This window comes from Durotheca rogersii (assembly GCF_024521655.1).
Source record: "Durotheca rogersii strain YMJ 92031201 chromosome Unknown GGS23scaffold_64, whole genome shotgun sequence".
NCBI lineage: Eukaryota > Fungi > Ascomycota > Sordariomycetes > Xylariales > Xylariaceae > Durotheca > Durotheca rogersii.
This window is the reverse complement of record NW_026251295.1, coordinates 1-22,650: the sequence shown is the minus strand read 5'-3', so window position 1 is coordinate 22,650 and position 22,650 is coordinate 1. Positions and strand designations below refer to the sequence as shown.

General features: G+C 39.4%; 2 protein-coding genes across 2 annotated transcripts; both read right to left on the bottom strand.

The window, feature by feature from the left end:
- Positions 1 to 950: 950 nt before the first annotated feature.
- GGS23DRAFT_590502 (eukaryotic translation initiation factor 2C 2) lies at positions 951 to 4,856 on the bottom strand. Its single transcript, XM_051517697.1, has 6 exons — positions 3,157 to 4,856; positions 2,854 to 3,101; positions 1,789 to 2,794; positions 1,739 to 1,753; positions 1,387 to 1,703; positions 951 to 1,316 (listed from the first exon to the last, which is right to left on the bottom strand). Exons 1-6 carry the CDS (start codon positions 4,250 to 4,252, stop codon positions 1,263 to 1,265), a joined length of 2,736 nt encoding a protein of 911 aa, XP_051367076.1. The 5' UTR covers positions 4,253 to 4,856; the 3' UTR covers positions 951 to 1,262.
- Positions 4,857 to 5,360: 504 nt separating this feature from the next.
- GGS23DRAFT_608283 (SPX-domain-containing protein) lies at positions 5,361 to 7,865 on the bottom strand (the record flags this gene model as incomplete). The annotated part of the gene is made up of 5 exons (XM_051520182.1): positions 5,361 to 5,607; positions 5,679 to 6,052; positions 6,103 to 6,707; positions 6,748 to 7,255; positions 7,368 to 7,865. 5 exons carry the CDS (start codon positions 7,863 to 7,865, stop codon positions 5,361 to 5,363), a joined length of 2,232 nt encoding a protein of 743 aa, XP_051367075.1.
- Positions 7,866 to 22,650: the final 14,785 nt, after the last annotated feature.

Here is a 22,650-nt window from a genome sequence, read left to right as displayed (position 1 = left end):
ATTCGAAAGTATATTCTATCGGTACCTATAATACGTACAATAATCTATAATAAATAAAACTAATATTACTTTATTAATCGAAGGGTAAGAAATTTAATATAATTATCGTATCTTAGGTATATCTTTTGGTTATAGAGATATAGTAATCGTTAACCTAAAGGTAAAAGAAATTAAAGGAGGAAAGGAGCTAAATATAAAAGTTACTTCTTCGGTTATTACTGAACAGGAGCAGCGTGGGCACGCTGACGGAGGCACGAAACGGCTACCCAACTGCCAACAACTGGCCCAGTGCCGATTAACCTAAGATTACAGCTGTAAACAGCTGTAATCGGTTGATCGGCCAGCTGAAACGGCAGCTGGCAAAGGAGGCTAGAAAAAGGGCAACGAGGAAGGCTAGAAAGGCATGGTAAGAAACGAGTGAATGGCTGTAGGCTGTGATGTCTACATGTCTAAGTCTAACTGATGAAAATATGAGTGCGTGACCCATATAAATACACATCGAAAAGGCTACGTGGCCTAGATCCACTGCACCACTACATTACAGTATAACGAAGTAACTTAAGCGCTCGTAATTAAAATAAATATATTAATCAAAAGACGACGAATTTAATAATAAAACCGAATCTGAAATAAAAATAAAAATAATAAAGTTAATCATTTAATTAAATAATGATCTTTATAATAATCGTAATATAGTCTGTACTCACGAGAGCTATAGTTACTTTATATAAGTATAAAGCCTATCATAGCATATTATATAATATATTAAGATTGCATATCTTACTATACTACTACAGTATCCTTTAAAAATAACTAGTTTAACGTATTATAACTATCCCCCGGATAGGATAAATACTTATGTAAAAGGCTACGTGGCTTAGTCTTACCGTACCACTACAATATATTTACCGCTGCTTTTAATTAATAAGAGCTCTCGAATACGTATTAGATTAAAGTTATGAAAACGCAAAATTAAAAGTAAACCTCTATATAAACTATAATTATAATATCTTAGGAATAGCTTTAATATTAATAGAAAGCGGTAAGCTCGAAGTTAATAACTTTTAGCGTTTTTTTAGTAAGATAAGGGTGGCCCGAGGTGGGTATAGCCCGTAGTCACGTAACAGATGGTAAGTTTTCTATCCATACCGTAACTTGACATTTTCACAACTCATATATCACCGCCGGCCACAAACTATCAAATTTACCCTCTTTTCGTTACATTCCCTGATACTGAGTCTCGTGGCTTCACGGACCTCGCCTTAGATGTAGAACATTGTATTCTCCAATCTCCCGTGGGTCTTTACGAAAGATTGCTCTGAAGAGACCCCAGTCCCGCTCGCGATGACTTCGTCTCCCGCCACGGACACCGTTGTCGAATTGGACGGGGTCAAAAACTTTGCTATAGCATCGAGCACGCTCACATAGAATGTCGGCGTAGTATGCGGGCGTGCAGTAGCTCACAGCCTTGGTGGCGCGGCCAAACACATAGCACATGCTCTGAGTCAGCTCTTGCAGTTCGTCGGCGATATTTTTTCCTGGTGTGGTAGCTGGGGTCTTGCCCTTATTACCTGCGCCGGTATTTCGGCGGCGGAAGATCTCATCTAGCACAACAAAGTAGTGTGCTGGTCGTGCCGTGCCCTGAAGTGCGGTGTGGGCTTGTAGGAAGAAGTCCCAGCTCCGCGCCTCGGTGACGCCTCGGTCTACCACGGTGCCGCCGGTCGCGTGTTGCCTGAACGGTCGGCGTCGGTCTCTGCGGTTGGGTAAAACGCGTGTGGTGACGCTTACCAACTATGACTATAGTCAGGCGTGGGAGTCCTTTGCTTTGGTCCGGGATAGAATAGACTTCCCGGCATGCGGCGCGAAGTAATGGGAGCTCCTCATCTAGGACTTTCTGGTACTGGCCCTCTGAAACACCATCCCGATATACAAGTATATTCTCGGGAAGGGTGGCATGCTTCCCTTTCTCGCGCCATAAATGGAGGCGGGACTTGAGCATGCTTTGCAGGTCCGAGACCATCTCCTGGCGACGTTCCTTTTGGATACTCAAGATACCAGGCCACTGACCCAACTGGCTGTTAATACTGGCTACCATACCTGCGACGCTAGGAGCCATCGAGCTCGATCCCGGGGAGGGGTGAGTTACGTCGATACCGACGATCATGGTTTTGTTTTCGGCGACCAGAGCTAGATTCGCGGGACTGACGATATGGTTGTCGCCACCCAGTTTCAGGTTAAGTTTAAGAGCCTCGTTACGGAAGTACTGGTCCTGGCCCGAAAGTTTCGCAATTTTCGTGCCGACGCTGCAAATGGTGTGGATACCGTACTTTACGTCGCCCAGCTGCTTAATGCGGTCGTAAAGGGGTATCGGACTGGCCGGCAGGATGATACACAGCAACTGCAACGATGAGGCTGCACGTTTGATGAAGTTGTCGAGTTTGATATCATCTGTATCGCTCAGTTGGACCTGCTGTGGGGAAAGGGGGGGACTTGCAGCAATCCCGGTGTCCTTAAGGACAGAGTGGAACCCTCCTATTAGGCTCGCGAGGCTTTCGGGCGTGAACTTTTGAGCTCTCGGGTACAAGTTACCCTCCATTTCGATATACAGACATGACCATCTTTGCAGGACGGTACCAGTGTGAAACTTGAGACTCGCTGAGTTACGTGGCACCAGGTTCCAGCCACCAGCCATTACCTGGGCTTGCTGGTTTTGCTTGTATACGATCTTTGGCGGGGAGAGAACACGGGCCGAGACAGTAATGAGGTCGGGCGAGACGGTGACCCCAAATTGCGACTGAAAAGAAAAACATGGTCAGCCGAGTAATGAAGGTGACTGATTCAGGAGGAATATACCAATCGTGGGTTTGTGTCGGGGGACAAGCCCGATGTATGCCGTCCCTTCATAACAATAGACCTCGCATTCTCAACGGGTCTGCGAACTGCAAACCGAATCATGTTCTGTGTCTCGGCCGGGCCGAGCTTGGTTTTGGCAGGTTGGCCCGGTAAAACATGGCAGACCTGGGCCGGCATGTACGAAGGGTTGTCCCTATTCCCAACGTTGATTACGGGAAGGGTGACATCCGCGATACGAATCCCATGTGCTGCGTTATCGTCAACAACCATCACCCTCCTCGGATGGAGCTGGGCATGACTTACTAGACAGGAAATGGTCAAACACAGAAATATACTTGCCGCCGGACGCGGCAGTCTTTCCCTGGGACCTGGTACCCTTGCCACCCTTTTTGCCCGCGGGCGTCTGTGTCGACGGACCAGCCGAGACGTTCTTTTCATCCAGCCAAAATTGCACCTCCTTCGCACCAGATCCAAATCCCTTCACTATAGGGGGGTGTCCTAGGCTATGTCCATCGTTCTTGTTTGCCACTCCAGAAATGGTCTTCGCTCGCAATATGACCTTACCGGATTTGTTGTGTCTGTCTTTGAGGTGGGTGACCTTAATCCTCAGCCCCTTCAGGAAGGCTTCCAGCCTGCGTGGATCTCTCCGCAACCCAGATTTGGCGATGAGTGCATCAAGACGGTCCTCCTGATAAAAGGCACCATGGCTGACATTGACATTGACAAGGACCCGAGCCGTGGCTGCGCGTACACTCGCGAAGAAGCCACGTAAGGCGATGAGACAGTCGCTAAGAATCCATGTATCAGATTCGTTACTCAAGGAGAACGTTTTCGATGCACCGATGGTAGCAAGGTTCCCGGCAGACTTAGCGTAGTGGTTCAAAAAGATATTGAGAGCCTGTATCACTGCCAGCTTGTCATCGTAAGTGGCGGACAGGTTTGTGGAAGTAAGGTACTCGGTTAACGCGGAAGCTTCTAGGACCTTGATAAAGTCCAGCTTGACGGTATACTGACGAGCACCAGGGCGAGGCTCGTCCTCGTCCTCTCCTCTGTATTCAACCTGGACTTCTTGGATCTCAAACCTACGCCGCGAGATGAGAGTCGACCGGAAGTCGGTGGCGATGTCGGCTTGGAATGGTAATAGGTCTGGTGCTTGCAGAAGCAGACGTATAACCTGGGTCAGCTTTTTCCCCGTGGCAGCAGGAGTCACAGATATATGGTATTGCTGCAGGAGAAGTTGCCGTGGGGTGTCGAGGACGAAGTAATTTGCCCAAAGTACGACGTCCGACCCTTTTACCCCGTAGCTGGGGCGAGTGGGAAATCCATCTGCAAGGCTCGGGTTTCCGAGGTTAAGCGATGCTTTGCCGGCCTGGAGAGCGTCTTCGACCTTCCTGACCATCGCATCAGGCGGCGGGACGCCACCCGAGGGCCTATGGCGAACCCGTGTAAGGATAAATCTTTAAGTAGGCGCATCTAGATGGGCTGGTGTCACTTGCCTGAATACCTCTGAGGATCCAAACCCACCACCACGACTACCCTGAAATGACCCTCCTCGCCCATGAGGCGGCCCTCCTCCTCCACGCCCATGAGGCGGTCCTCCTCCGCCGCGACCTCGCCCATGGGGTGGTCCTCCTCCCCACGCCCTCGACCACCCGGCCTACCTTGACCTGACATGACGAGCGGTAATTCTTCGAGCTGCTTGGAATCCCCGATCCGATGAATGGGAAGGAGGCGGGTCTAGTTGGATGTTGTTTTTGCTGAGATGTAAGACGAAGTTTTACAGACAGCATGTCTTAGGTAGCCTTGCCTAAGTGACACGTCAGGCCCACGTGAATGGTTGGATTGTGTTATTCCACCAACTCATACCTTTGTAGAAATGTATTATTTGCTCCATTATATCAACATTAACGAGAGGCCGGTCGATATATAAAACTTGAAGTCTTTCTTTATATATATTATATATATATCAAAGAGATATCTTTGATTCTAACTAGACATAACATGTTTACTATATTGATATTAAAACCATAATTCTTTTTCTAAAAAGGAAACATCTTTTTATTTATTATCGGCGGTTAACTACTTTATCTAACCTACTTGTTGACGTGTTATAGGTTATTTACTGACAAGTAATATAGTACACATGGTGCATATAATCCCATACCGTTATGTGTTGTTACTCACCCTCTCTAACCTACTGGGTAATTTACTCACAATCTGACAGCAATAAGGTGACATATATTCAATACCAACGTGCCTGGGAATTCCTCAGTTCTCCTTTCTCCAGTTTCTCTCTCCTCCAAGGTGGACTTGAACTAGAATCCATTCGTTCGTTTACGCTCTAATTCTATTTATTGCAAGTGTTCCCTACGTTATTTAGTATTCCCAGAGTAAGTACCTGAAACCCAACTGGCTTTTCTGGAGGCTCTCTCCTCCTGTTTATTCTATGTTTTATCTGGAACTGGCTCATTGGAGACGTAGCTGGCTCTCATACTGATATGGCTGCCTTACGAGAGGCTCCTTTCCCGGCCCTGGAATACGAAGTTGAGCACTACCCCTAGGAAAAGCGCAGAGCATAGAACGGTCGGCCCTAATCTATCATAATATTTAATGATCCTGCGCTCGCGGATCCCCCTGCTCCGGTACAAGTAGATGCCGACAGAGTAGCATAGCGACACGATAGCTAGAAGAGTAAATATACCAGAGACGACGAAAGAGAGCGTATTAGGTTTCGCGCCAAATTGAGCAGCGTGACTGCGATCGTACCGATATAGATGGAGAACTCGAGCTAGAGAGACGTTAGTAAGACGGAGATACCGCGCCACTAGAGAAAGTTACGTACCCAACCAAGATAGGTCCTCTCCGCTGCAAAATAGACCTTAGGCTCGACCCTGACTGGAACGTATATCCTTTTCCCTCTCGGCGCCTTGAACCTCTTGGTTTGGATATCTGCGTCGCCGAAGAACATCTGTGTTCGATTGCTACGAGGTACGATCGAAGCTCGAGGACGCGGCGCAGCGCTCGCCAGTGCGGCCCAAGCACCGCGGCTAGCCGCTCCAATGTACCTGTTTGCAATGCTCGAATAGTACGCCCATCCACCAATTCTCCTCGCCTCCTCGAGGGCATCCTCCTCATCCACTTCATTATCGGAATCATAGAGGGAGTAGTCTTCGTTGGGGACTGTGCAAGTCCCGGCTGTCTGCCCTTCAATGTCCCCCACGACAAGCGCCTGGGTACCTCGTGAAAGACCGTTTCCGGCATGTGGGTGGCCCGAGACGCGGGCTCGGTAATTTCCCCAGCATCCGAATCTATGTCGTCATCGTCATCGTCATCTGAGGTCGTGCCACTGGTGTGTGAGTGTGTCGGGCGGTGAATACCGAAGTCGTGAGTTACTGGTTTGCGAATGTCCATATCCATCTGTGGCATCCAGTACGGAAGCAGGTTAATCTTATCGGGGAAAAGGCAGGCGGTGCCGTGGATGAATTTCGAGAACTTCGGGACGGCCTCTACAAGGTGGCTAGAGATGAGTTGACGAACCCACTCCGGAGGCTCCTGTCCATGTTGGGTTTGGAGCTTGACCTCTAGAACGGCGTATGGGAAACGCACAACGTCCCCGGGGGACAATTGCGAGAAGGGATAATCGATGCCGATGTCCATTCGCCTCCAATTGCTCCCGGATCGTTTAAAACCATCCAGGTTGTCTTCCCGAATCATCGTCAGCTCGGTATCGAGCGATATTCGAACGCGTGCATCGGCTGGTAACTGAAATGCGGTGCGGTTGTAGAACGATCTGCAAACGGGTCTATACCCGTTCTTTAAGACGGAGTACTGTATCTCTTTCGCTAGGGTCTCATCTTCAGCGATGAGCTTTTCGGATTTCTTTGCCGTCCTTACGAGCTTTTTCGAACAGGGCGGTTGGGAGGAGGTCACCCCTCAGATATCCATTGACATTCTTCTCTTTCGTGGAGAAGCGAGCCTTCACGGACTTTTCCCCGGTCCAATCTTCGCGGTGCGTCTTGCGCTCAACAAAGATGGTGTCGGATTGCATGCCGCCGTACCATCTCAGGCGAATAGCTTCAGCACCCTCGGTCTTTTTCAGTCGCCCTTCGTACAAGTCCCATTTCTCTGGATTGTCGAAGTAGATAGATGAGATAGCAGAATCCTGCGTCTCAAATTCCTTGCCGGCATTGAAGACCAGCACCGGGAGATGTTTCAAGATGATGAGCTTCAATTCGGTGACATTGTCCGGGTGCACCCAATATTTGGTGGTCTGGCGGACGAAGCTGCCTTGGGAACCGCCGGCGGCGCTATCGCCCTTGACCGGGTTCCCGCGCGTTCGGACATTGTTATACATGTTGGATAATTTTACGACCTCGGCATCGAAGTCTTCGTTATAGAAGGGCTTGTTTTGAGCGCGGTGTCGAACGAGGGTCGGAGGTGCCAGTCAGTCATTTTCTACAAGACGCGTTAGTTCACCCGCGAAACCGCACGGATATTGAGGTGAGGGCACAAACGTCGTGCTTCTTGATGATCTTATAAAAGCCCGTATAATTCAGCTGGACGTATTTGGCCAAGTCATGGACATCAGCAATGATGTCGCTCAGGTCTTCCTCGAGCAGTATGAACTCTTCTTCGGAAGGGCCTTGTTCCGTCAAGCCCCTCTCCGTGACCTTGGCGACGACCTCCTTCACTTCTCGCTCACTGACAGCTATGCGACGTTGTATTTCTGATTGCTTAACCTTGGTTTTGGTATAGACTTTCTCAAGCTCGGCATAGAGTCTAGCAATAAAACGCTGCTCATCCTCCTCTGTCCATTTGTTCTTCCGCTGGCCTCTGGCCTTGGCCTTTCCCTTTTTGTCCGTCGCGCTCAAGGGAGCTACGTGGGAGCTTTGGTCCATATATAGGAGAGGCCCAGAGGCGATCTTCAGCTCGTTTTTGAGGCCATCGTAGTCGATATAGTACCACTGGTACTCGCGAATGATGCTCGAGCGGAGCTGCTCACCGAACTTCATGACGATTAACCCTGGACGGGCGCGCCACCTGTACTTAGGATCGGCGCTTCGGGTAGAAAGCCAGGAAGTCTTCTTCGTTTTCAGGTCTTGTATAATTAGCATGAGATGAACACGGTACAAACGTCATCCGGTCTCAATAGCAGCGTGGACATACGAAAGCAGGGAATCGATTAGTCAATAGACGGGGGGAAAGGAAGCCACTTTCGACTATCCAATACTTATGTGTAGAGAACCAACTTGCTTTTGTCACGTACTCCTGGCACAATGCGGGCTGTTAGGTTTCCGAATGCATACGCGAGAGGAACCACAAGGAACGAGACGAGTTAACGATAGAAATACTTGAGGTGGGAAGAATGGATGGAAATGCGAAATGCTACCGAGGAGAGGCAAGGGGCTAGCTCTAGGTACCCACCTGTCTACTTACTACTTTAGGCAAGTACTCCTGTACGTTTTGGCAAGGCTGGCTTCCGTTGCTTCGTAATCACTTAGTCATCTAAGGGTATACAAAACGTTAAAAACTCAGCCTGAACTGCTAATTAATTAAGAAAAGATTTCAGTTTTAAATATATAAAATAATAAGATTTTTATAAAGCTCGTTTCATAGATAAATAAATAAATACTCTAATAAGGAAATAAGTAAGTGTTATATAATAAGCTATGCTTAATAATAGAGCTCTAGTTAATACTAAGGCTTAGTATATGATTATCTTCTTAATGTTACGGTTTTAAAGGCTATTTGCTACGTAAAAGTTATATATTAAGGAGAAGCAGCGTGGGCACGCTGACGGAGGCACGAAAACGGCTACCCAACTGCCAACAACTGGCCCAGTGCCGATTAAACCTAGATCACAGCTGTAAACAGCTGATCAGTTGATCGGCCAACTGAAAACGGCAGCTGGGAAAGGAAAAGGAAAGAGAGACTAGAGACGGGCAACGAAGATAGCTAGAAAGGCATGGCAAGAAACGAGTGAATGGCTGTAGGTCGTGATAGCTACAGGTCTAAGTCTAACTGATGAAAATATAAGTGCGCGACCCATATAAATAGACATCGAAAAAGCTACGTAGCCTAGATCCACCGCACCACTACAATACCTAAACGTAGCGATTCAACGATATAGTATACGATATAATATAGATATTAATATTAATAGTATAAATAAGATTAATAGACTAATAACTACTAATAACCGATAGTTTTAAGGAGAACTAGGAATTAATATTAATAAGACTACGTAGATATAAAGAATTAAAGAAACGGAACTAAAATCGAATTAATAGGTATACCTATATATAAGCTAGCCTTATATTATTAACTAATATCTAATATAACGAGAAATACTAATATAGGCGTAAAGCGGCGCTTAACGGTAATACTACTGATATTATTAAATAGCCCCCGTTAAATCGAAACCGGCCTATAGCTATAACCGATATCGTATCTAACGTGATCCTTTATTTGGGATCTATCCCTTATACGTATTACTTTAACGAAGGTTATACGTTAGAAGTTCTAAACCTTAATAAAAAGGACTATGGTTAACTTATTTATAATAATTAAACTTTTAGTCCAAGGAATACGCCTCGTACTCTAGTTAGGCGTTGACCGATTAGAGAAGTTCGTATAATATCCAGACCTTATCGATTAAGATAATATAATAGATAATAATATACCTATACTAGAGAAAAAGTATTAGGATATAGATAATAGCTATCTTATCTTTACCTTTATGTTAGATAATAAGACCCCTACTACTTCTTTTTTTACTTTATACCTCGTACCGTTAAACTAAACGGAGTCCGTAACTAAGAAACGAAATAAATCGCTATTAAGCCCCGAAGTAATAAAGATTAAACCATTAGTAAAGACCTTAAGAGTCGATACTAACTCTCTCTTTTTTATCCACCCGAAGAAAAGGAGGATAACGATAAAACTCTTATTTAATTACCCCTTATTCGTAGCTTTATATTTATCCCGTTAATTACTATGGTATTATCTTAAAATAATAATAACGCAGCCTTTAGTAATTAGAATATACTGATAGTTACCCTGATTATCGTAATACTAACTTTTAAATTCCTAAACCCTACCAATTACCCGAGGCTTAAGTTTAGTAAAAGTAACGTAACCTAATAATTAGAAAGGGTAGATCGATTATTTAACCGCTACCGTATAAGCGACGACGATAAGATTAAAGAGATCGGTGAATAGATTACGATTAAGATTATTAAGGCGTATTAACGACGTTATAAAGGATTAAACGATTTAGAGAGTTATTATTATAGCCTTGAAGTACCGTTTTAGGATTACTAATAAACTAAGCTAAGTTAACGTTAAACGAAAACTCGTAGCGCTAGAACGAGGTAACGTAATTTACGATCTTAAGGTAATCTTTACTTATCTTATAAACTATAAACGTCTTTTAAGCTCACGAACGATAACGGAAAGCTTCCCTAGAAAGTAGGATACCTAACCGATAAACTCCTAATGTCTTTGATTATAAAGTTCTATAAAACGAAAGACTATAACTATAATAAGATCGGAGATCGACTACCGGATTCTTTATACCTAGGTTTATAAGTAAGTAGAACGTCGTATAATGGTATAAATTACCGATAGGAACTAAGCCGAAGAACGATAATAATATAAAACGGTAACTTTCGAAGAACCCGAGAAACATATAATATAAATAGTTTAATAATTAGCGATTCCTAGCTTTTAAATACCTTTACTACCGCCTTCCTCGTAGCTTAGACCTTCTTACGGTACCTAAGTATTAGTTAAGAAGTTAATATATAGGCCTTTTACGACCGACTTAACGCTTTAGAGATAAAATAACTTCGTAGAACTACCGTTAAGAGAGTAGCTCTTATAGTCCTAGGGATACGTACGGCGTCGATTAATAATATTAATAGGAAAACCCGTTCTTAATAAACGCGGTTCGGAACCTAAGTCTTTATAACCTATAAACTAACGGAAGAACCCTAGTAGGTTCTAGACGTAGTACTATATTAAACTACCGAGGCATACGTAATAAGATTCTATTAACTTAATCGAGTAACTATAGAAAATTCGAGTATTAGTTTTATAATACTTTCGATCGGCTTTATAATTATACTTATTACTTACTACTAACGGATATAATGTAGAATCGGTTCTACTATAGGAATAAAAAGTAATATACTACCTCGAGAACGGAGACCTAAATAAGCTAGAGTTAATACTAATCCTAGAATCGATTATTATTTAAGCTAAGCGTAAAGAAGAACCGATCGCTTATTATATTTTATTTTACGTATATTAAAGTAAGGAATCTCTAAAGTAAGTACGTAGGATAGTATATTATTATCTAACCGAGAAGCTAAAGCTTATATCCCTTAACCTACGATACTCTAAGAATAAGAAAGTAGTATTAAAGTAAGAAGAGATACTAAGAGCTATATTAAAGATTAACGTTATTTAAATAGTCGAACGTAAATATAACTACGAATTATACGAGATTAAGATCTTAGGTTATAGTTAAATAAAGAGACTTATTAACGACGAAGGTATTTATTATTATAAGGGTATTATTAAAACGAACTTAGTCGAAGTTAACGTAGTTAAGCGAGCTAGAGGTCCTAACGGCGAGTATATCGAGAGAGAAGTACCCGATTAGGAAGATATAGAAGTCCTATCGTTATAGCTTAAGCATGGACTAACTAAAGCTAGTAAGAACGCTACTATAAATACGAACGACTAAGCTAGGAATAAAGACTATTAACGAATTATTAAAGGAGTTTTAATTAGATAAGATTAATAAAAATAATAGAAAACGTTTCGAAGTTTCGTAGAACGACCTAATTAAGTTTATACCCGGGTTTTCGGAATAAGTAGTTAAGTACCTTACGATACGCGCTATAAAGATTAACGAAGGTTAGTTTAAAGTTATTAAGATTATAAAGAAATACGTATAAAAAGATTGGAAAGAAAGTATTAAAATACCTAGCGTACTATAAACTACCGCCTCGTTTATTAATCCTTTAAGTAAAATATCGGTAAATTTTATTATCGTAAAGGATATTAGGAACTATATCCGGCCTTTCTTTAAGCTAGTAATTAACGTAGGACCTAACGGAACGAAGCTTTCGTATCTACGGTAATCGATATAGGAGCGTAGTTTAATATAATCGTAGAAACTACGTAAAGAAGTAACGTCTCCTTATAACCGGTACTAAGGCGATATAGCGAGGTTTTAGATCCTTTATAGAAATCCTATACGTAGGAATAATCGACGGTCTTATCTAGCTCGCTAATTATTACTTCCGTTTACTAATTTACGTCATTAAAAATAAGTTCGTTAGTTATCCCTTATTACTTAGTATAAACTTTATGTTTTAATCCTATATGAAATTCGAATTCGACGGAAGTACCTTTATAGAAACCGTTAACTTTAGCTCGGCCTAGATAATAGTCCATCTTGCTATCGACTTAAGAAGCGATACGTTACTAAGCCTTATATTCGGCGATTAGGAAAACTAGATGCTATTAATATCCTAGGCCGCTTAATAATATATATAGGCTTAAAAACGCGTTCTTAGTCGAGTACTTAAAAGCGACGCTAGCCTTTAAGTTAAAATTAATTATACCCGCTTTTACGACGACGATATAGAGGTAATACCTATTTCCGAAGCTAAGGACTTATCGGCCTTTGAATTTAATTTGGATAAGGGAGATAAGGCGATCGCTAGATTAAGCGACGAAGAATTCCTTTACGTCTTTAGTAAAGCCGTTACGAAGGTAATTTAATATACGACGTAGGAATCGAAATAACATAAGCGAAACCTAGCCCTTATTTCGGAATTAACTTACTAAGTTAAACGTACGATTTTAGTTAATATTATATATAAACTTAAGTCGCGTAAAGTTTAACTCGTAAATAACGTACGGTTAAATGGCTAGATACCGCTAGAAATATTAAATTAAAAGGATTATATATTAAGGGAGGTTAAATCGAAGTACGAACCCTAGAAGTATCTTAACGCGATAAACCTTATAAGAATATTATATTAAGATTCGCTAATAACCCTCGAGGTATTAGATGAATAATAGAAAGATTTAACATTATTAAAATAGGTTTATTAGATACGGAAGTAATCGATTAGGAGAAAGACGTATTTATTAAGATCCTATACTGGAAAGAGATAACCTTAGCCTAGGATTTCTTTAAAATCGAGAAAATTCGACCTAAGGTTTACCCCGACTATAAGATTAGGACGGTACTATATAACGTCTAGTAAGCTAAGGATATCCTTATCCTAGTATTCCTTAAGGAACGAGTAATCGAAGTCTTACGTATACGACTAAAGAACGGAATCCTAGAAGAGAGTTACGGTTATTATCGAAATACGTAGTTCGTAGTCGAGAAAAAGATAATAATTTACGACTTATTAACTCTACGATAAAACTTAACGCCTAGATTATTCGCGACGCCTTTCTACCTCGAAATAAAGATTCCTTTACCTAAGAATTCGTTATATATTTAATCCTTATAATCGTCGACTTTTTCTCTAAGTACGACTAAGTAACGCTAACGGAAATAAACCGTAACTTAACTACGTTCGTTAATTTTATTAGCCTTTTACGTATAATGATTTTATTATAAAGCGCGATAAACTTAGTTACCGCTTTTTTCCGGGCGGTTATACGAATTCTTTACAATTTAATTCCATTAAATACGAGTCCTTCTTCGACGACGTCGTATTAAAGCGCCGGTATCGAGATACGATAACTAAGAGGCTTTTCTGGAAATACGATACTTTATCTTAGTACTTAAAGAATATCGACGCCGTCCTCCTAAACTTCGAATTAGCCGGTACTATTATTAGCGCCGTTAAATCTACTTAGTATAAAGGTAGTACGGTAATCGTCAGATATTTATATAGTATAAACGATAGGAAGCCCTCGGAAATAAAGATAATTAAGATCTTAAAGTAAAAGTTATATAAAAATATAAACTAAGTAAGGTCTTTTATTAATATTACGGTTTTCTTTAGAATATAGATCGACTACTACGCTATAATCGCTAAACCTCTCTTAGTATTAATACGTAGGAAAGTATACTTTATTTAAGGAATCGATTAATAATATATTATAAATTCGCTTAAGATTATTCTTATTAACGTACCGGTATTAATTATCTTAAATTATATTATCGAGTAATTAATCTAAGTAAAAGTCGACGTATTAAGAAACGGTTAAAGCTACGTATTAGGTTAAGATAACGATAAAGGTAACTTTAAACCTTCGAATATAAGTTAGGGATTTAAAGAAAGGTAAAGTTAAATTACGATACTACGAAACGAGAATATCTAGGAGTCGTTAAGTCCTTACGACGGCTTCGAAACTACTTTACGTACGCATTTACTTCATACTTAAAACCGACGCTAAAGTACTAATCGCTTAGCTTAACGACGGATTCTTTAGTCTCCCGGGCGTTATCCTTATTAAGTAATAACTTATCTTAAGATATTTAGCTTCGATATTTAATATATACCTAATAAGAGATATTCCGTTACGGACGGTTTCTTACGTAAACCTAACGGCCTAAGCGACGACGACGACGATTAATAGGAAGGCGATATAAAGGACTTTATCGATATATAGCTTAATATAATATACGCGAATATAGCGTATTACCTAACGCCGCCGAGTAATCTAGCGATAAAGTCCTACCGTTATAACCGCTGGAAGAATAATCGATAAAGTCGTAAGAAAAATAACGTTTCTTACGCGATTTTAACTACCTATCCGATTAAGAGATAACCGATTAATAAGGTATTAGAAACGATAGACCCGGTTTAAGAAAGAAGCGCTTAAATACGTCGTTTCGGAAGGTATCCTATAGAGGAAGCCGAGAAGTATAAGGGCATACGACGAATTATCGGCTTAGAGAAATTATATAAGCTATAATTAAGGATTACTACGAGGATTTCGCTTATAAAAACGTACTTCGACCTACGATCGGTAGTTAAATTATATTATTAACGCGGTATATTCGAATACGTCGCCCGAAAGGTTAAATCGTATCTTAAATATTAAAAAGGAAATAACTTAAAAGTCGACCCCGCTTTATATAACGAATTAATTAACGTTCTTATTATTAGGTAATAAAAGTATAATATATATAATAAATAACGGATTTATCGTAATAATTAAAATACGAAACGAATTATCGGTTTTTCGAAGCCCGAGTCATTAGAAAGATAGATTCTAAAACGATCGCTAAGTTTCTTTAAGAATAGATATTCCTATAGTACGGCGTACCCCTAGTAATTAAATATAATAATAATTCCGAAAATAAAAAGGAGGTCCGTAAAGTAATAAAGCTAGTTAATATTAAAGTTAAAGTCGGTATTACTTATTTCTATAATCCTAGGGTATAGTCGAGGTTAAGTATAAAGTAATTCGCGAAGGTCTTATAAAAGGTATAAACGGTAGTAATCGGGAATAAACGAACCTATTAAGGGTAATTATATAAGTAGATAAAACTTCGACGCGCTTATACGGAATGTCGTTATACGAATTAATATATAGGCGTAAGGCTATTATTCCGATAAAAACCGTTATTCCGACCTAGCGTATTATAAATTAAAAGAATATCCCGGACCGAGAATCGCTTTTAATTATACGCGTACGATTAATCGAGAAACGCTAGGAAGATATATTAGCCGTAGCTAAGGTTTTAACGGCTAAATATAAGAAAGCTACCCGGTATTAGGACGAAAAGAACGCTTATAAGATACGAAAAGAGCTCCTAAAAACCGACGACCTCGTATTATTATACGATACGTTACGATATATAAATAAGTCGATAGTCGTAAAATTAAAGTATTATTAAAAGGAACCGTACTTAATCGCTAAAGATTTAAGCTATAATCGTTATAAGCTTAAAGAACCGGATGAAATTACGTTATTATACCTAGTTTTAGGCTATAAATTATAAAATTTATGAAAGATATTAACGGATTTTAAGAGCTAGAAAACCCGGAAGAGAACGAATAAAATATATGCTTACTACCGACTAAATATAAGGACTAGGAATCGACGATTACTAACGACCCCTAAGCTAAAGGAGGCCTAGAGCCTATACCTTCGGCGATTAAAGATAAAGAAGAAGAATAATTAGCCCCGAACGATAAGGCTCGGATTATAATAAAAATACTAAATAAAAAGCTTAAAGGATACGAAGTTATACCTAACGATAAACCCGGACTAAGAAGATCGATCCGATTATATAAATAACCCTCTTTTTATAAAACGATAAGGCTATAGTACTATAAAACGACCTACTAAGGAGGAGCAGAGCGTACGCGATACTAGAGACCCGAATAGGTTCACTCGAAAGTATATTCTATCGAAGACTATAGCTCGTACGGTAGTCCAAGATAAATAAAACTAATACCGCTACGCTAATCGAAAAACAAAGAATCTAATGTAGTTATCGTATCTTAGCTATACCCCTTAGTCGTAGAAATGTAGTAGTCGCTAGCCCGAAGGCATAAGAAGTAAGAAAAGAAAAGGAGTAAAACGTAAAAGTTACTTATTCGGCTATAGCGGTACGACGAAGTAACTTAAGCGCCTATAATTAAAATAGATATATTAATCGGCGAACGGCGAATCTAATAATAAAAACGAATCTTTAATTAAGGTAAAAATAATAAAGATAATAATTTAGCTAGGTAGTAAATTCCGTAATAATAAGTATAGCATAACTCGTACTTACGGGAGTTATAGTTACTCTATATAGGCATAAGGCCTATCGTAACGTATTACGTAATATATTAAAAAGATATGTCTTACCGTATTACTATAGCTTCCTTAATTTAATTATACCGTAAGGGATAATTAAATTAAAAAGGATAATACGATATATTGAGGAGGAGCAGAGCGTACGCGATGCTGGAGACCCGGATATGTTTATTCGAAAGTATATTCTATCGAAGACTATAGTACGTACGATAATCTAGGATAAATGAAACTAATATCGCTATATTAATCGAGAGGTAAGGAATTTAATGTAGTTATTGTATTTTAGTTATGTTCCTTGGTCGTAGAGATATAGTAGTCGCTAGCCCGAAGGTATAAGAGGTAAGGGAAGAAAAGGGGTAAAACGTAAAAGTTACTTATTCGGTTATAGCGGTATAACGAAGTAACTTAAGCGCTTATAATTAAGATAGATATATTAATCGGAGAACGACGAATTTAATAATAAAAACGAATCTTTAATTAAAGTAAAAATAGTAAAAATAGTAATCTAGTTAGGCGATGAATTAGATAATAAGTATAGTATGTCCCGTACTTACGGGAGTTATGGTTACTTTATATAGGTATAAGGCCTATCGTAGCGTATTACGTAATATATTAAGAGGGTATATCTTACCGTACTACTATAGCTTCCTTAGTTTAATTATACCGTAAGGAATAATTAAACTAAAAAGGGTAATACGGTATATCCCGATTAATTTCTCCTTTTAAAAACTACCGCGAAACTTTATTTTATCGGTTATTATCTAACTATTACCGTCGCGCTTTTAATTTCTCGTTTAATATTATAAGGGAGCTTTTTTATTACTTTATAACTAACTTAGCCCGGTTTACCCTTACCGATCTGGCCCGATCGGCGTTCTCTTTCTTTATTTCGGTTACCTTTTTCTTAGTTTCGTCCTAGCCCTCTTAATTAGAGGAATGATAGGGGAGCGGGCGCGTTTTAAGGGTTAACTAGGTATTTTTCCTTTACTTATAAGGTATAGAGGTCTTCCCGGATTAGAAAGCTTTAATTTTTATTAGGCCGGGGAAAGGAAAGGGCGGGTCGTAACCTTAACGAGGTCGTCGTAACGTAGGTCGGTATTTACCGATACGAAGGAGTAAGAGGAATTAAGTACTAAGGCTATAGAAGAACGGCAGACTTCGGCTTACGTAATAAATCGAACGAAGGACTTACGGCTAAGGGCTCGCCGATCAGCGTACTTTACGCCGAGGCTATAACGTTAATAAGGTTAATTTACTTTTAATGATTTACGGCTTACCGGAAACGCTTAACGATACCTACCCCCTCCTTTAAAACTCGAACGCTATAAAATTACTCTACTACCTCGGCGTATTTTCTTATAATATTAAGGGAATTAAGCCCCTTATTTTCTTAGGCTTAGCGGGCGACCTCGATCGGTCGTTTAAAGATAAGATACGGTAAAATACCGCTTTAAAAACCGTAGTTAAAGCTATCTTATTAATTTATTAACGCGACGTAGTAAATAAACTAAGAGGTTATATTAGGCTCGAAATTACCGTCTTCTTACGCTCGCCGTAACTAACCGAGCGCGTACGCCGCCCGATCGAAGGCGCCGTTTCTAATTATATTAAAGCTAAATAATTTCCGGGGCTTAGGAAGATATAATACTATAGCGAAATAAGCTTAGGAGAACTTTAAAGGGTCGGTAATAGCTCGTTCGGGGTTTATTAGATCCGTATAGATCGTAAAGACTAAAGTAAAGGTAGGGTTATCGAGGAAGTATTAACGGGTTAGGAAATTAAACGATCCTATCGATCGGTAGCTTATCGTTTAGTACGGGTTTATTTCGAAGGCCGCCTTTCGGCCTTTAAGGTTATAGTTAGTTATAATATAGAAAGCGCGGATATCTTCGTTAGTAAGGTAGTCGTAACGGGCGAGGCATACGAAAAAGTTAGCTAGGGCTACTTTCGTTTATTTCTATAGTTATTAGTCCATAATTCGGGGTCGATTAACGGATAGCCGGAAGGCTTAAGCTATATCGGATCTTAATTCGATCAGACCCTTCTTCGAATCGTAATTATCTAAAGTACTAAGTTAATACTTCTTTATATTACTTTAGTTATCTTTACTACCGTAAATCTCCCGTAAGAGTTTAATTAAGTCGGTTAAATCGGCGCGACGTACGTCTCTATAAACGGAGGAAAGGAAGAAGGAGAGGGAATTCCGGCGGAGCGGGGAAAGACATCGTAAAAATAAATAAAAAGAATTAAAGGAAGGAGGAAAAAGATAATAAGTTAAAGGTAAAAGTAAGAATTTAAATTAATAATAAGAAAGGTAGGCTAGAGATTAATAGGAATATAATAATTATAGAAAGGGGGTTTTAAAATAGGATACCTAAAGAGGAAAAAGAGAGGAAAGGAGGGACGTATCGACGATATAATTAGATATATCCTTACGGCTAACGCTTTAGGAAAGCGCGTTTCCCCGCGTACGTATAGAGCTATAATAAGAAATACGTTAGCTTATAGCTTCTTATTATATACTTTTAATAAAGTAATAAGTACGTACGTTCGTAGACTTATAATTAAACGTAGGTTAAGATAGATATTATCGAAACTCTCCTAAGTACGGTACTTACGACCTAAGTAACGTATTCGATTCTCTCGTTCTCGTTCGACCTTCCTTCTTATTTCTCGCTATTCTACGGTTCCGATTTACTTCCTTTCTTTTATTCCTTAGGTTCTTTATCTTCGTTTTAATTCGTTTTTCGATTTTTCTTAATTCTAGATTTATAATTTCGTCGTTTTTATTTTTCTTTCTTTCATATATATATATATAATAAACCTTATTATCTAGAAGTAACTCCTTAAATTAGACCGGGCGACCGCCCTTAAGCTATTCGAATAGCTAAAGGCTACGGGAATTACCGACGAAGAGATTACCGGGGCGTTTAAAAAGGCTAAGGAGGATAAGAAAAAGGCCGTAACGTATTAACGGGTTAAGTCGATATCGCTACCGGTAAATTTAATGGATAAGTAATCCGACGAATCCTTCCGCCGCTTATCCTTTACCGAGAAATTCCGGGACGTTAATCGGCTAATTCCTAAGCCCTGGTAGGTATCGTACGTCCCGTACTTCCATCCGTTAAACTAAAGCCCGAAAGTAATTATCGGCCGGTAGCTCCGAAGTATCGAAGGAATTCGGATAATAAACTAATAACGTTAAGTATATAGCTCTTAATATTAATAGGATTTATTAATCGAGGGCTATATTAATTAATGATAAGATAATTCGTAACGTTTGGTTTTATTTTTTAGGTAGGCCGGCGGCCGGCCGGTATATCGTATAGGAAATTATAAATAAAGACTTTTAGGAGGTTACTTACCTTTAGAGTTATATTATATCCTTCATTCGTTACGTTTAATCCTTTCGCCGCCGGACGTTATTTATAGAGATTAATAATAAGGGATTAATTAGCGAATATTTCCGTCGATTAGCGACGGACCTTTATTACGTCGTTAATTTATTCGTTTAATAATATAAGGTACTTAACGAGGTACCTTATTAATACTACGAACGCCGGCTTACTTCCTCCGATACCGTTAAATACGCGGGTATATAACCCTTCTTTTCCTACCGATTACTAGCCTCTAATCATATCTTCGGGTATTCCTACGGCGTTTACCTCTTTTCTATTAACGAGGTACGTTATAAATTTCGTAATAAGCGGTTTACTTATCTACGGACGAGGATAGATCGTAACTTCCTTTTAATAAAGGATCTAAGTTAGGCCGTATACCTACTTATAATACGGGTAACGAAGGAGGAGTTATTATTTATAATAAACTCGAACATCGCTACTTTCCGGGGGTCGGAAAGTAAGTAAGTTTTTAGTTTTCTTAGTAATTAATAAATAAAGATAGGATAAGAGGGTAAAGAGAAAAAGAGAGGTATTAATCGGCGGGTATACGTTACTTCTAGCTTATTTTTAGACGCGTATTCCTTTTCTTCCTTTTTCTTTTGCTTTTATTAATATAAATTACTTTCCTTACTTTCTCTTTAAATATTAAAATATACCTATATTAAAATATAATAATTACGTAATACTAATATATTAATATCCTAGATTCCTAACGATAAACGCAAAGGATAACTTATCTAAGTATAGGAACGCGTTAATCGGCGTTAATAATCTATAAGAATATACTTTCTTTTAAGGTAAGAGATAAGGGAGGGCGTATTTATTAGTATTATAATTTAAGGTATTAATTTCGTATATAAGCTACCGGTTTAATAACCATATAGGGATAACTTCTTTCCTTCCCTACTTAAGAGAGCGACTATATGTTAAACTCCTAGGCTTTATTTCTTTTCGATCGATATAGGTAGGTTATTTTAAGGTATTATGGCCTTATCGTATTATAATAAGAGGGTTATTTATTAAGTCGGGTCGATCTTTTCGGTCCGGGTTTATCGTTAGGTATAACTTCGTATCCTTTAAGCTTTTTATTTAATATTTTTATTATAATTCGTACCTTATCGTTCGGGGCTAATTATTCTTCTTCTTCGTCGTTAATTACTAAGGGTATAGGCCTTAGGCCTCCTTTAACTTAAGGGTCGTTAATAGTCGTCGATTCTTAGTCCTTATATTTAGTCGGTAATAGGCGTATAATTTATTCGTCTTCCTTCGAGTTTTCTAGCTCTTAAAACCCGTTAGTATTTTAGATAAATTTCCGTAGTTTATAGCCTAAAACCAGGTATAATAACGTAACTTTATCCGGTTCTTTAAGCTTATAACGACTATAGCCTAGATCTTCGGCGATTAGGTACGGTTCCTTTTAGTAGTACTTTAGTTTTACGGTTATCGACTTATTTATATATCGTAACGTATCGTATAATAGTACGAGGTCGTCGGTTTTTAAGGGCTTTTTTCGTATTCGGTAAGCGTTCTTTTCGTCTTAATACCGGTAGCTTCCTTATATTTAGCCGCTAGAACCTTAGCTACGGCTAATATCTTCCTAGCGTCTTTCGATTAATCGTACGCGTATTATTAAAAGCGATTCTCGGTCCGGGATATTCTTTTAGTTTATAATACGCTAGGTCGGAATAACGGTTTCTATCGGGATAATAGCCTTACGCTTATATATTAATTCGTATAACGATATTCCGTATAAGCGCGTCGAAGTCTTATTTACTTATATAATTACCCTTAATAGGTTCGTTTACCTCCGATCGTTACCGTTTATATCTTTTATAAGGCCTTCGCGAATTACTTTATACCTAACCTCGATTATATCCTAGGATTACGGGAAATAAGTAATACCGACTTTAACTCTTATACCGATTAGCTTTATTACTTTACGGACCTCTTTTTTATTCTCGGAATTATTATTATACTTAATTACTAGGGTACGCCGTACTATAGGATATTTATTCCTAGAGGAACTTAGCGATCGTTTTAGAATTTATTTTTCTAATGGCTCGGGCTTCGAGAAAGCCGAATAATTCGTTTTATGCTTCGATATTACGATTAATCCGTTATTTATTAATATATACTATACGTTTATTACCTAGTAAGTAAGAACGTTAATTAGTTCGTTATATAAGGCGGGGTCGACTTTCCGGGTATTATTTCCTTTTAGTATTTAAGATACGATTTAACCTCTCGGGTAACGTATTCGAATATGCCGCGCTAGTAATATAGTTTAGCTATCCGATCGTAGGTCGAAATACGTCCCGTATGGCCGAAATCCTTATGGTAATCCTTAATTATAGCTTTGCGTAATTTTTCCTAATCGATAACTCGTCGTATATTTTTATACTTCTCGGGCTTCTTTTATAGGATACCTTCCGAAACGATTTATTTAAGCGCTTCCTTTTTAAACCGGGTCTACCGCTTCTAGTACCTTATTAATCGGTTATCTTTTAATCGGCTAAGTAATTAAAAATCGCGTAAAACGTTACTATTTCTTACGATTTTATCGATTATTTTTCCGGCGGTTATAACGGTAGGGCTT

What these genes read in the sequence shown, in the direction of transcription:
- GGS23DRAFT_590502 (XM_051517697.1), bottom strand. Translation starts at nt 4,252, where the DNA reads ATGGTCAGGAAGGTCGAAGACGCTCTCCAGGCCGGCAAAGCATCGCTT. An exon ending in GTTTGACCATTTCCTGTCTA is followed by an intron (nt 3,102 to 3,156) that starts GTAAGTCATGCC and finishes ACGATAACGCAG; the next exon opens with CACATGGGATTCGTATCGCG. An exon ending in CCGACACAAACCCACGATTG is followed by an intron (nt 2,795 to 2,853) that starts GTATATTCCTCC and finishes TTTTCTTTTCAG; the next exon opens with TCGCAATTTGGGGTCACCGT.